Raw genomic sequence first — 12,706 nt, 5'->3', positions numbered from 1 at the left:
GGAAGTAAGGAATGTGGTTGAACAAGAAAGAAAAAAAGAGCAAGGAAGGAAGGAAAATCACCATCTTCTACGCTGGGGCTTTTGTAACAGTGTATCATTTAATCTTCATGGAAATCCCATAATTACAGTTGTGATTTTATAGATAAGGAAACTGAAGCCCAAGAAAGTTAAATGATGTCCCAACATCAGTCTTATGACTGAAATGTTAGCCTGAGTGTGACCCCCACAGAGATGTGATTTCCCAAAAAGATCTTCCTACTGTTGGTACAAAATTAAAATTTTGAAGATTAAAAAGAATACTTCAGATTACCGGAAAAGTTTTGTAGATAAAAAGCTAATAATTTACTTGGCTTTCTCAGAGCATTATGGGTTGTAATTTTTTTTTTTTTTTTTTTTTTGATGAGTCCCATGTTTTGGGGGAAGTTTTGTTTTTTTGTTTTGTTTTGTTTTGTTTTTGAGACAGTCTCACTCTTTCGCTCTGGCTGGAGTACAGTGGCACGATCTCTGCTCACTGCAACCTCCACCTCCTGGATTCAAGCAATTCTCATGTCTCAGCCTCCCAAGTAGCTGGGATTACAAGAGCACGCCATCACACCCAACTAATTTTTATATATTTTTTAGTAGAGATGAGGTTTCATCATGTTGGCCAGGCTGGTCTCAAACTCCTGGTCTCAAGTGATCTGCCCAGCTCTGCCTCCCAAAGTGCTGGAATTATAGGTGTGAGCCACGGTGCCCAGCCTGAGTCCCATGTTTAATACAGGATTTGACACCAAGATTCTATATGTAGGAATTATAATCATTCATGAGACAAAAGCCATATTTTGAATATGAATGTAAAGGAAAATTGTGTTCATTCTTTAGAGGTACTCCCAATTTTCCCAAATCATATTATCATTCAATATATTTCTTCATGGGACCTCTAGTGGTTTGACAGACCACAGAAGCTTAAAAAGTTTGAAATACCTGCATGAAAATAAACAATAATTAATTATCTCAAACCTATTATTTTTAAGTAAACTTTGCAGTAGAGGATACAGAAATCTAAAATATGGATTAACATTTCCATTCTTCATTCAACTTTTACTGTTTTATTTTTGGCAAATATATTTGAAATGTGAGCTATGTACCAGGTACTGTTCTAGTCTGGGTGCTGTGGCTGCAGCAGTGATTAAAGCAGACAAGAACCCCTGCTCTCATGAGGCTTGTCTAGCTGGGGGAGGGGTTGGGGACGTGGCGGGAGGGGAATGGAGTGGACAGGAGACCAGAAATAAGCAAGTAAACACACTGCATTGTTTTTCAGGGGTGATATGTACCTTAGATAAAAATAAAATAGACAAAGGGAGAAAGAGTAGAGAAAGGGATTATTATTATTTTAAATGGCATTCCTAAGGAAGTTCTTGCTTAGAGGGCAATATTGGAGCAAAGATTAGAAGGCAGAGTGGGAGTGAGCCGCACAGATGCCAGGGCAGGAGGATGACAAAGAAAATGCAGTGCCCCTCAGTGGAGTGTGCTGGGTATGTCTAAGGAAAGTAGACATTGGTAGGAAATGTTGACCAAGAGATGGATGCGAACAGGAGAGCGTGGGGTAGCTGTTTATTTTAAGGCCTTTGTGAAACCTCCCTTTCACCCATCAGGAAAGGAGAAGCCATTAGAGAGTTCTGAATACACAAGTGACAGGATTTGGCATAGGTATGAAAAGCCTCACCCTGGCTGCCATAGTGAGAACAGCTGTGGGAGGAGGGGGCAAGAGTGTGACTTGGATGGAGCAGAGAGACCATTCGGAAGGCTCCTGCAATCCAGGTAGGTGATGCTGGTGGTGAGCAAAAGAAGGAAGTCACAGAAGGCTGTATTTTGTATTATTTTATTTGTATGAAATGTCCAAGAGAAACAAATCTACAGAAAGTGACTAGAAGTGATACAGCGCTGTAGGAAATAGGGAGTGACTGCTTAATGGGTATGAAGTTTCTTTTGGGGGTAATGAGAATGTTCTAAAATTGATTATGGTGATGGTTGTACAACTCTGTGAATATATTCAAGACCATTGATTGAATCCCAACACTTTAGGTTAATTCTGTGCCAAGTTTATATGTCAACAAAGCTGTTGTCAGAAGAGATGCGGTAGTAGCCTTGTGAGAATTGGTTAAACTAGAAATATTTTGAGGGTAGAGCCCTCAATTTTTGCTGTGACAATGGATATGGAATTAGGATGAAAAGAGTTAAAGAGTGATCCTTTACTCTTAAGTAACTAAAAGATGGAATTGCTAATTTCTGAGTTGAAGACAGCAGGTTTGGGGAGAAGTTCAGGAATTCTGTTTGAGTCACGTGAGACACCTTCGTCAAAATTTGGAGTAGATAATTCTACATACTAAACTCTTTCCCTGTGTGTGTGTGTGTGTATACACACAAATATATGTATGTGTATGTATATGTGTATATATACAATTTGTATTTTAAAGACTTTTTTCTGGTTATGTAGGATTGCAATATCGCTATGTGGAAAGAGTGAGTGGTTATTTAGTCATGGTTATTTAATTATGAGGGTTTAACAATTCAAAATGATTAATAGTGTCAAGTAATTAATAAATATAATTAAAATAATGATGTACTTAAAACTGATTGTAAAACAATTGTCATGCTGAGTAAGAAAATAATTTTATATTAGCAAATCAGTGGGGAAAGTGACTGAAAAAAGAAAAAGCTGGGAAATTTTACCAGTAGGTTTATTGGCTACTTGCCATTATTTAATGTGTTTTTCATGTAACATCATCTAAATAACTAAATTCCTTAATTTCTAAAAGTCCACTGAATGTAATTCCTGATTCCCTAATCCACAAATCGTATTTTTTTTCAATCTCCATATGCTCTGTTTTTTTATTCTGTCAAATCAAATCACTTCCACTTATTTTTGCTGAGCCTTGGCTGAAAAACTTAACATCAGCATTCTCTGTGGCTCACTTTTAACATACAGAATGCACAACAAACACTTTGTATTGAGTTGCCTGATTGCAGAATCAAAATGGTTTTCTCTATCTTCAATATTCAAAAGAAACAGAACCTCCCTAATTGGATAATGTAAACTTTATTGTAGTAATCGTTTATGGAACATTACTAGTATATAAATAAATTAAAATAAAGTATGTTAAAAAAATTTTTTAAAAAGATCCAGAGAGCCAAGATACAGGGAAATGTGGGTTCTTATATGCATTTTTTTCCTTTGAGTCATTTCTTTTTCACAAAAGAAATTAAAAGTTAATGTCACCCCTCATTATGCCTTCCAGAGAAGAGAGTGAGAGTGTGCTGACGCTGAAAGGCTTGACCCCAACTGGCATGCTCCCCAGCGGAGTACTTTCTGGAGGGAAGCAAACCCTGCAAAGCGGTAAGCAGGCTGATGGGTATGACCGTGTGCCGGGCATCGCAGTCAGCTGTGTCATTAGAGCCCTGATTTATTCATTCATTTAAGCTCTGTCTTGGTCTTCAGTTCTTCTTCTCAGCTGGCAGAAGGGCTGAAACCCCAATCAGTTTGATCAGTCATGTCCAATATAATAGCTCCCTCATTCTCTGGAATGTGGTCTTTACTCCACCTTTCCCCCATTCCCTCATTCACATGTTAATCTACATATTCAGCCTAGCTACAGGACAACTCATTTAGGTTGCCTACATGCACAATAGGTTTGACTACTTTGAGCCACTCCGTTTTCAAAAACAACTTTTTAGTTACATTTTTAATAAGTTTTCTGGTTATCTGTTTCATTTATGAGATAACAACACATACACACACAAACACTAAAATATATCTGTAAGTCTAGATTTTAAGGAGATGATTTCATTATCCTCTTGAATGGAAATTGGAAGCCATTTGTGTCTTTTCTCTGATTTATCAATTGAAAACAAGAGACTGAGTAGAACCACATTTTATTTTTGAAAAGAGAGTAACATTTCCTTTGTAATACAGATTTTGTGTTAAAACGTGTAGCTTTCTAGACCTGTGCCATCCAACAGAGCTCTTTGTGATGGTGGAAATTTCTGTATCTATACAGAAGCCACATATGACTGTTGAGCATATAGGGAATATAACCAAGAAACTAAATGTTTTCTTTTATCTAATTTGTATTAAATTTAATTTAAATAAGCCAGGAGGCTAGTGGCTACCATGTTAGCAGCACAGTCCTATATATTCTTTCACTTTTGTTACATTTGTTACCAATTTTAACTACTATTATTATTACATACAGTACAGTTTTAACAATAGGAAATTGCTATTAGATGAGGCTTCAACAGAAAAAAATTAAAATGAAAATATGCTATAACATTTTTCAAAACATTCTCGGCCTCTTGCTTATTTTCCTGTATCTTTCCTTGAATCTTTTTTGTATTTTCTTTTCTGTCCCTGCCCTTCAACCTAGAAGACTCACTATTCTCATTTATATTATTCAATAAACGTCCACATGAAGAGTAATGACCAACTTCATGAATATAGTATTGCTGAATGATCACATCGTGGCTGCATCACATTAATTGTCTTTATTTTCAGATGAATATATTCCAAATCAGTGTCTTTTGAGTTTTTACAAAAAGACAAAAATGTTTAAATGAAGGTAGGAAGATACATAGTATTGAGAAGTAAACGTCCCCTTTAAATTTACAGCTAGGAATTATTTGAACAACTTTAAAAAAAAAACCACAAAAGCTTTTCCACCAAATTAAATATCTTACTAAAACATTAGCATAAATGGATCATTTACATGTCCAAAATGTACCATCTACCTAACTGACTGAAATCTAGTTTCTGATAAGCACATTTTAAGGCACAGCAAGTGTATTATCAGAAACTGTGGGCTTTAGAACACATTTAATAGTGTTCATTTAACATTTGCTTTAGAACATTTGATAGTGGGCAGTACATAGTTCTAATATGTCAGTGCTGATGTGATTCTGGTTGTTTTGCTTTACTTTTAAACTTACATTACTTAAGTTTTTCCAGTTCTTTGTTTCATTTCCAGATTTTCACTTGTGTTTTTACTTAGGTTATTCGGTTTTATTTTATTTTAAATCCATTGGTTTGTGTTTTTCTATGGTTGAACCTACACACAAACACACATACACATAAAAGACATACGGGTTGGAACCTTTCTATATGGGTTTGAAAACTTACTATATATTTTAAACCACATACATTGATACGACTCCAAAATGTATTGCCTGATGCCCTTCAATTTGTCTAAAAGGGTAAACTACTTAGAGCTTTGCTATGTACTCTCTCTCCATGGTGATAACCATTCTCCATTTTTATCATAAGGAATCTAGAATTCACCATAAGTAAGTTATAGTGCACATTTTGCAGTTGCTGTAGTTTTAAAATCTTGAATTATAAGAAAAATGCAAATTAAAGTCAAGGGGTAGAATTTTAATATTAAACATTTTGGAGTTACAGAGAAGTTTTGCATTTTAAGATTTAATTAGGGAAGTATAAACTAACCTTAATAACATAGAAAGACTCATATACTTAACATAGCGAAAGTTTAGACCCTAACCTTATTACAAAAATTGCTGATAAAGCAGTGGGCTTTTCAAGTTCTGCTTCTGAAATACGCTGTTTCTGTATATTCAGTATTTAGGCTGCCTATTCTTTAAAATGCTGATTGATAGAATTATTGCCACTACTGGCACGTTACTACTTGATTTGTAATATTTTATGAATTTTACTTCCAAAAAGGATATTCCACTACGGAAAAGAAAACATAATTGGGTTTGCTGGAAAAAGAAGTCCAGATTATATCATTCGTTTCCTTTTTTCTTTTTCCTTCACCCTCTTCCTACCCACCGACCCCCAAATCTAGTAATGCCTGATGTGTTTATCTTTAAAGAGTCACATGCATTATCGCCTTAGACACCCTGACTTTTATTTTTCCTTTAAATTTGAATCTCCCTGCTTTTCCATCACATCAGGAAATAGTGCTATTTAATATTAAATAGTGTGAATGATCCCACTGATACTGTGGCACTGCTTCAAATTCTGCCATTTTGTCTGGCATTTTAAAACTAAATCACCAAGCATAGCAGAGGTTATATAGTATTCTGTGTGAGTCAGAAGCACAGTTGAGATTTACATGATCTCTTATAATTCAGTCCATGTAAAAGAAATTTTCCTAAGTGTTTTCCTAAAGGGTTGTTTGTTATTTATTTAGTGGGCAAAAACCAAAGCATTTAATTCAGATAGGCATATCCAGCTCTTAAATTGAATTTATAATTTCTGTGGCATTTTTTTTCTTTGTTTTTAGCATTTCTTTTTTGTTGTCTGTGCCAGAATCTAGCACTTATAGGAACATTATTTCTCTTAGCTCCTTTGATGGTCACTGATTTGTTCTTAGAGTTAAAAAATCCTCTGCTCATTTTTCTCATTCATTTTGCACCCCCTTTCTTCTCTTCAGCTACTGTTGAGGCTATTGAGGCTGATGAAGGTAAATTGGCCAGTCCCCTTTCTGTTGTACCTGCAACAGATAAGGGCTCTGCTGGGTGTATTCATTTTTTTGCTGTAGCTTGTACAGAGTGTGTGGGTGTTGAGCTAACAGTTGTGGCTCAGTATTAACCAAAATGTTCTTGCTTTAAAGGGGAAAATGTCCTTCTATGGTTTGTTTGTTTGTTTCTTTCCCTTAAAGCTATGTTTGACTTTTGTATATGATGAATAGTATAATCACAGAAAACAAAAGGATTATATATTTTGAATGATGTGGGGTGGGGGTTATGGCAGCTGTTTTGACCAGTAGCTTATAAAATAATAATCTTTGAGCTGAACCATGTCCCTCCCTCAAATCACTTTCAGGCAGCACTGAAGAGAATAAAAATAGCCATCTTAATTCTAGTCTTGAGAAGTTTGTAGCCAAAGGAAAAAAATGTTCATTTAAATAGTGCTTTGTTGTAGTTCAACATTAATTTGTATCTCTAAAAAATATTCCAACATGAGACAGCTGTATATGAGATGAACAGTTTTGGTAATCTTAAATCAAATTGTAACCTACTGGTATTTGTATGAGAATTAACACCAGCAAAATATTATAAAAAGTTCAAAAGCATCTAGTGGCTGTGGAAGTGGCCGATAACGAGAATAGCAAGTATCAAGTAGCACTCAATTGATGAATGTGTACTGAGAGTCTGCGTTGTGCCAGGTACTGTGCTAGGAGCTGCAGCGGACATCAAGAAGTGTCCATCTCCAGCTGTGTTCTAGCACTCCTCAAGGACAGTAGAGTCGACCCTTTAGTATTTGCTTTTTACTTGACTGTTTTTTAAATATATAGTTATAAGAGAACTGCATATCAAAATAGTTTTTAAATATTATACATACCATATCCTTTGGAAATTTCAAAAATAATAATTTGAAGTTCCCCTTTAAAACAAAATTCTTCAGTTGTATTTTGTTCTTGCAAGGTAACTTTTTTGTTTTTCTCAAAATTATGTGCATATGGTCCTTTGGTATAATATAAAAAGTGCCACTTTAGACTCTTCCAATTTGTACATGATTTGGATATGGTAGGGGAAACAGTAGCACTGTAAGAGAAAATACAACTGCTTCCTAAATAGCAGTGAATAAACTGCTATTTATGTGGGAATTCTCTATTCCTCTTGGCAAATTCTAATCTGCAGTGTGCATTCTTGTTGATAGTTTGGCTGTTTTCTGTGGTTTCTGTGACTCTGTGTTGTGTTAAGTATATTACCAATGTAAATTGCTAATACCCATTGTCTGACCAGCAACTACAGCAGAGCACATTCTTCCATACCAGGATGACAAAAATGATTAGAAATGGAGCCCCATTCCAGAAGTATCCATTGTTCTAGCTAGATTTTTAATTTTAACACTCCCACCCTATTGGCTTATAAAGCCTAGAAATTTCACTTTTACCATTTAAATTAATCAAATCATTTCATAAATGATGATGACAAACTTTTATACCTGTTAATTATGATGAAATTATATTCACAGTAGTCTAAAAAAAACAGTAGAGTACCACCTCATGCTATTCTTTTGTATTTCAAAATAATTGAGTTAGTTTTCAGGGTGGGTGCTCGTTAGACAGCTCTATTATTTTGCAATTTATTACTAAATTAGAGAAGAATTAACAAGCTTTGCTTTGGGCCTTGGTCTTTCCCCATTTCCCCATCTTATTCCTCTCACAGTTGACTAATCACCATTATGCTAACCTTTAAAATGCAGAGGGGGGAAAAACTATTTCTCATCTTTTAATGAGTATTGAAACAACTGTGTATATCTTTTAGGAATCTCATCCATACTAATAAAAGGCACTGCACATTTGTGTAGGAGTGGCTGGTAAAGTTTCAGCTTGAAACTGCTTTCCTTTTTTTTTTTCCCCCAAATAAGGTTGGGAAGATAAAGGTACCATGAAATTATCCTTAATCAGCCATGGTGATGCAGCCCAATTGAGCATTGGTGATTGGCCCTGAAATATCTGGCTTGCACTTCACCAGGGAGTAAAGCAAACTGATGTCATTGGTTCCCCATTTATGTGTTTTATTTGCAGCTCACCAGTTGGTGTACTCACTGAAGAAATCATTAAGGTTTTTGTACAAATGCCTTACCTATCTCTGTAGCACACTAAAGATTACTTTTTTAAAAAATCAAATATCATTCCCACTTTGAGAATTCCATGTTTTAATTGAATAGGACCAAAACCAGTTCAATTCATTTTTGCTAAATATTGTGAAAGGCATTTTTTTCCTTGTTATTATTTAACCATCACTTACATCTACGTTGATCTACTGAGTTTTTCTTTCATTTAGGCAGTAATGGATACCAGATGAACATCAGTTTGACCTGTTCACTGCTGAAGGGCAGACAATACGTTTCTATCTAGTGATCTTCTTGATTTTTTTTTTTGAGTTTCTCTTACCTTGTCACTCACTCCACATGCTTCCAAAGTTAAGTGGAGACAGGAGTTTATAATTTCATTTTTTTCATGTCATCATTGAGTTGCTTGTCAAGAAGTTCTTTCTGGGATTCTGAGATGGCATGGAAATGCCCCCGTTAATTCCTTTCCTAGCTCCTTTTAGCTCCTGCTTTAAGCCCTTTACTAGGTTTTTAGGTATAGCAGACATACTGATTCCACTGAATTTGCCATTACCTAGCACAATGGAAGAATACAAAGAGGGACATGCTGCAGCCTGTCTAGGTTAAGGTGTTGTTTGATGCAATAATCATGCTAATGATGTGGCCAGTTGATGCTGCTTCTAGAGGCTTGTCCCTGAAAGCAGCTTTCCTCTTAACATGTCCACTTTGGATTTCTTTGATCTAAACTTTCATGAAGACAGGAGAAATGCTTACATCTTAATAACTTCAAGAGGACATTTTGGTTGGCAAGAGACATTGGCTGTTTTCAAACCTTTGGTTACCTCCGAGTATGGTAAGGAGTCTGTTGTGTGGTGTGCAGGTCCCGTCACTTTGTTCTTCACTGAAGGATTCCCTCTCACTGAGAAATCTCTAACATCACCTGCTGCAACAGCTGTGCCCTTTGTTTTCCTTTGGATAATCCTGTTTTTCTTTTTTTAATGATTTTCTGTTTAGCTATCAAAGGATTTTCACCACAACATAAGATCACTAGCTTCGAGGAAGCCAAGGGCTTAGACCGAATTAATGAGAGGATGCCGCCTCGCAGAGATGCCATGCCCTCTGACGCCAACCTTAACTCCATCAACAAGGCTCTCACCTCAGAGACTAACGGCACGGACAGCAATGGCAGTAATAGCAGCAATATTCAGTGACCACTTCCTGTTCACTTTTTTTTTTTTTTTTTTTTTTTTTTGAGCTGCAGGGCATGATGGGGATTGCTGCATATCAGCAGTTGGATGTTCTTGCCTCTGACAGTAGCTTATTTGCTCTGGGGGCCAGGAATTGGATTCAGTTTACACTATCATTAAAAAAGAGGGAGAGAGATAATAAACTATATTTTGGTGGGGATGGTGATTAAACACCTCTTTTGGGTATGCCTTTTAAAAATGCTTATAGAGAAAAAAATTTTAAAAAGAAAGCTAATGCTAGTATATACTGCAATGTTAGGGGAATGAACATGTTTTCCTACTGCATTGGGGACTTCTAGATAGGTTAATGAAAGGCCTTTTATTCTGTTACTGGACATGAAAACTTTGTCTAATTTCTTACTCTATTGTACGTTTACAGTCGCAGCACTAAAAATGGATGACATCAAACATTTTTAACAATGATGTACAAACTAAGGACTATTTATTGATAATGTTTTGCTACTCTTGTCAGACAATGGCTATAAACTGAATTAGGCAGTCTTAAAAAAAAAAAAAAAAAAAAACAGAAAAAGAAAAAAAAGAACGTTGCAAATTTGTTAAAATGCCAAAAAGGACAGTTTAATTTTGTACAGATTATGCTTACCTCAGGTTTCTTTAGTGTGCTTGAATGCCCTTCTTTCCATATAACACTTATCTTATTAATTCGGCAATGGAATATCTTTTCTTTAAGTTTTAAATAAACTGGAATAATTATATCTATCTTTTTTGCTGTTTATATTTAGGGGTTTTTGTTGATAAAATCAAGTCTTGGTTGTGGCTTGCTGAATTAAATATTTATGAGTGGTGCATTTTTAAGTATAGTGAACAAGACACCATATTAAGTACAGTGATAAAGCATCTATATTCTGTAAAAAAAAAAAAAAAAAATCTGCCTATGCATGTTTTTTAAGAAAAAAAAAAAATGGCTGTATCGGCCTGTATGGGACTGTAATGCGCTTAGTGGTCTGACATATACTGGAAATGTATGTATACTGGCGTACTTTATATTCTCTAAAATGCTTAATGCCTTTGAAATTTTGTAATCAAAAAAAAGCTTTGAAAAAATCTAAAGGGGAGAGTATTCTTTAAAGTTTTTAACATAAGCTTGTCAGTGCACATGTAGATGGTTAGCATGTTTAGCAAACCTTGTGAAATTATAATAAGTTTGTAGTTACATGTGAAACTCTAAATGCATGGTAACTGTTAATGTCATAACAGTTTAGTTATTTTGTTCTGTTCTGTCATGTGCCACAAAATATGTACTTTTTTCACTTTTTTCCCTTTGTATATCAGTTACGGGTTACAACTGGTTCATTCTGAAAACAACAACAACAAAAGTCCATTCATATTTTTTAACAATTGTATAAGTGCCCAAGTAATTCACTACAGCCTAAAGCCTTGCCTTTGTAATTTGACTTCTGACATGTTGGCAATCAAAGCATGCACTTGTAACAATGAAAAAGAAAAAGCATTTTATATTAGTACTCAATAAAATGTGCATGAACTTACAGAATTCTCATCCTTCCACTGAGTCCGCTGAAGGGATTTATGTGCACAACCACCTTGTGTCTTCTAGGTGCTGGCCCACCACCACACATCACAGGCTGATTTCCACAGGCTTCTTCCTAGGGGCCTCGTGATCTGAGCGGTGGTGCCTACTTCCACTGTAAGAATCTTGGTGGATTTGTGTCTCATATCAGATAAGAGAAGTCTATTTAAAGAGCAGATGCCATCTTCCGGCTTCCTCAAGGAGCCAGTTAAGAAACCAGAGCATTCCTTTTTACTGAAAAAGAAAATTAATTTGTTATCAGGTTGTTTCAGTTGTATTGGATGCCCTATCTGCTAAAGCAAAAAGTACTAGGCTACTAAGTGCATTTTCATCACAGAAAAGAATTGCATTTGTATTAATAAGAAATTTGTATACCCACGCTTCAGCTACTATCTAATCACCCGAAGATTTAAGATACACCAAATTTCAGTTTGTTTGTAACATTGTTCATCTTTAGTGCACTTTGTTTTATATAATAAAGTATGCCTGTTATATTAAATAATAAGAATATGGCAATTAGCGATATAGCATACCCAAACAAAGATGTTCTAGATATAGTCTGACAAAGACTATCCCAAGTTTATTTTAATGAATTCAGACATTTTTTCCTGTGGATATTTCTCCATCCTAAAAAAAGTGGCAACCAAGGAAAATATTTAGATGCAACTTACTAGAATGATGTGAAAGAAATGGTGATTCTGGTATCATGGTGTTTATTTTCTTTCTTATAACTGCAGAGAAAATATCCTGACTAAAAAAAAATCATTTTTTTTGGATTCTTTTCTTTTACAAATTGTGCTGAGGCAACTATGGCATAGAAATAAACATTTGACATTAAAATAAGCAGTTGATGTGAGTATTGCTTGGTCTTTCTGATCAGTGGTTAGGAAAATAATACTGTGTATTTTTCCATAAAAGTTTGGTCTCTCAAAAAAAGTTGATTGATTGATAGAGAACTAGTTATTTCTTCAAAAGGGATAACCTTTCCAGACCATCAGTTATTACGTTTCTCTCCTTCACTTTTGGAGAAACTATAGAATTCTTTAGTTGCTCACACCAGTGTACCTCTGGTTACACACACAGACACAGACATACACAGAAACAACCTCCTGTCCCCCGTCCTCCTGCACCCAGTCCCCACGGTGACTTCGCTCTCATGGGATTCAAACTCAGTGCTGAATTTTCAACTGTTTTCAAGAACGAAGAGCTAGATTTCACTGACCCTGCATCAGCTGTTTTTCCTGTCTAAAATATCCTCTACTTCTGTTCTCCATAAATGGTATTTGAGAAAAAATCTTCAGAGACCAAACTTGTGCGATGAGGTGAACAAACTGGAGGGGAAGAGAAACATCT

At 35.4% G+C, this 12,706-nt stretch overlaps 1 protein-coding gene across 3 annotated transcripts in view; it reads left to right on the top strand.

Moving 5' to 3' along the window:
* PPP3CA (protein phosphatase 3 catalytic subunit alpha) overlaps positions 1-12,196 on the top strand; it is a 330,477-nt gene extending 318,281 nt beyond the window's left edge. For 2 of the 3 annotated variants that reach the window (XM_012499552.2, XM_003257485.3), the window contains exons 12-14: positions 3,279-3,376; positions 6,429-6,458; positions 9,572-12,196. In XM_012499552.2, coding sequence (XP_012355006.1) covers positions 3,279-3,376; positions 6,429-6,458; positions 9,572-9,768 — 325 coding nt within the window. In that variant the 3' untranslated portion in view covers positions 9,769-12,196. The remainder of the gene's footprint in view (positions 1-3,278; positions 3,377-6,428; positions 6,459-9,571) is intronic. The other variant, XM_003257486.3, reaches the window with a different exon arrangement.
* The last annotated feature ends 510 nt before the right edge of the window (positions 12,197-12,706 follow it).

The sequence above is a fragment of the Nomascus leucogenys genome, chromosome 9, assembly GCF_006542625.1.
Source record: "Nomascus leucogenys isolate Asia chromosome 9, Asia_NLE_v1, whole genome shotgun sequence".
In the NCBI taxonomy this organism is placed as follows: Eukaryota; Metazoa; Chordata; class Mammalia; order Primates; family Hylobatidae; genus Nomascus; species Nomascus leucogenys.
Note: the sequence above shows the minus strand (reverse complement) of the source record. Positions and strands in the feature narration are given on the sequence as shown.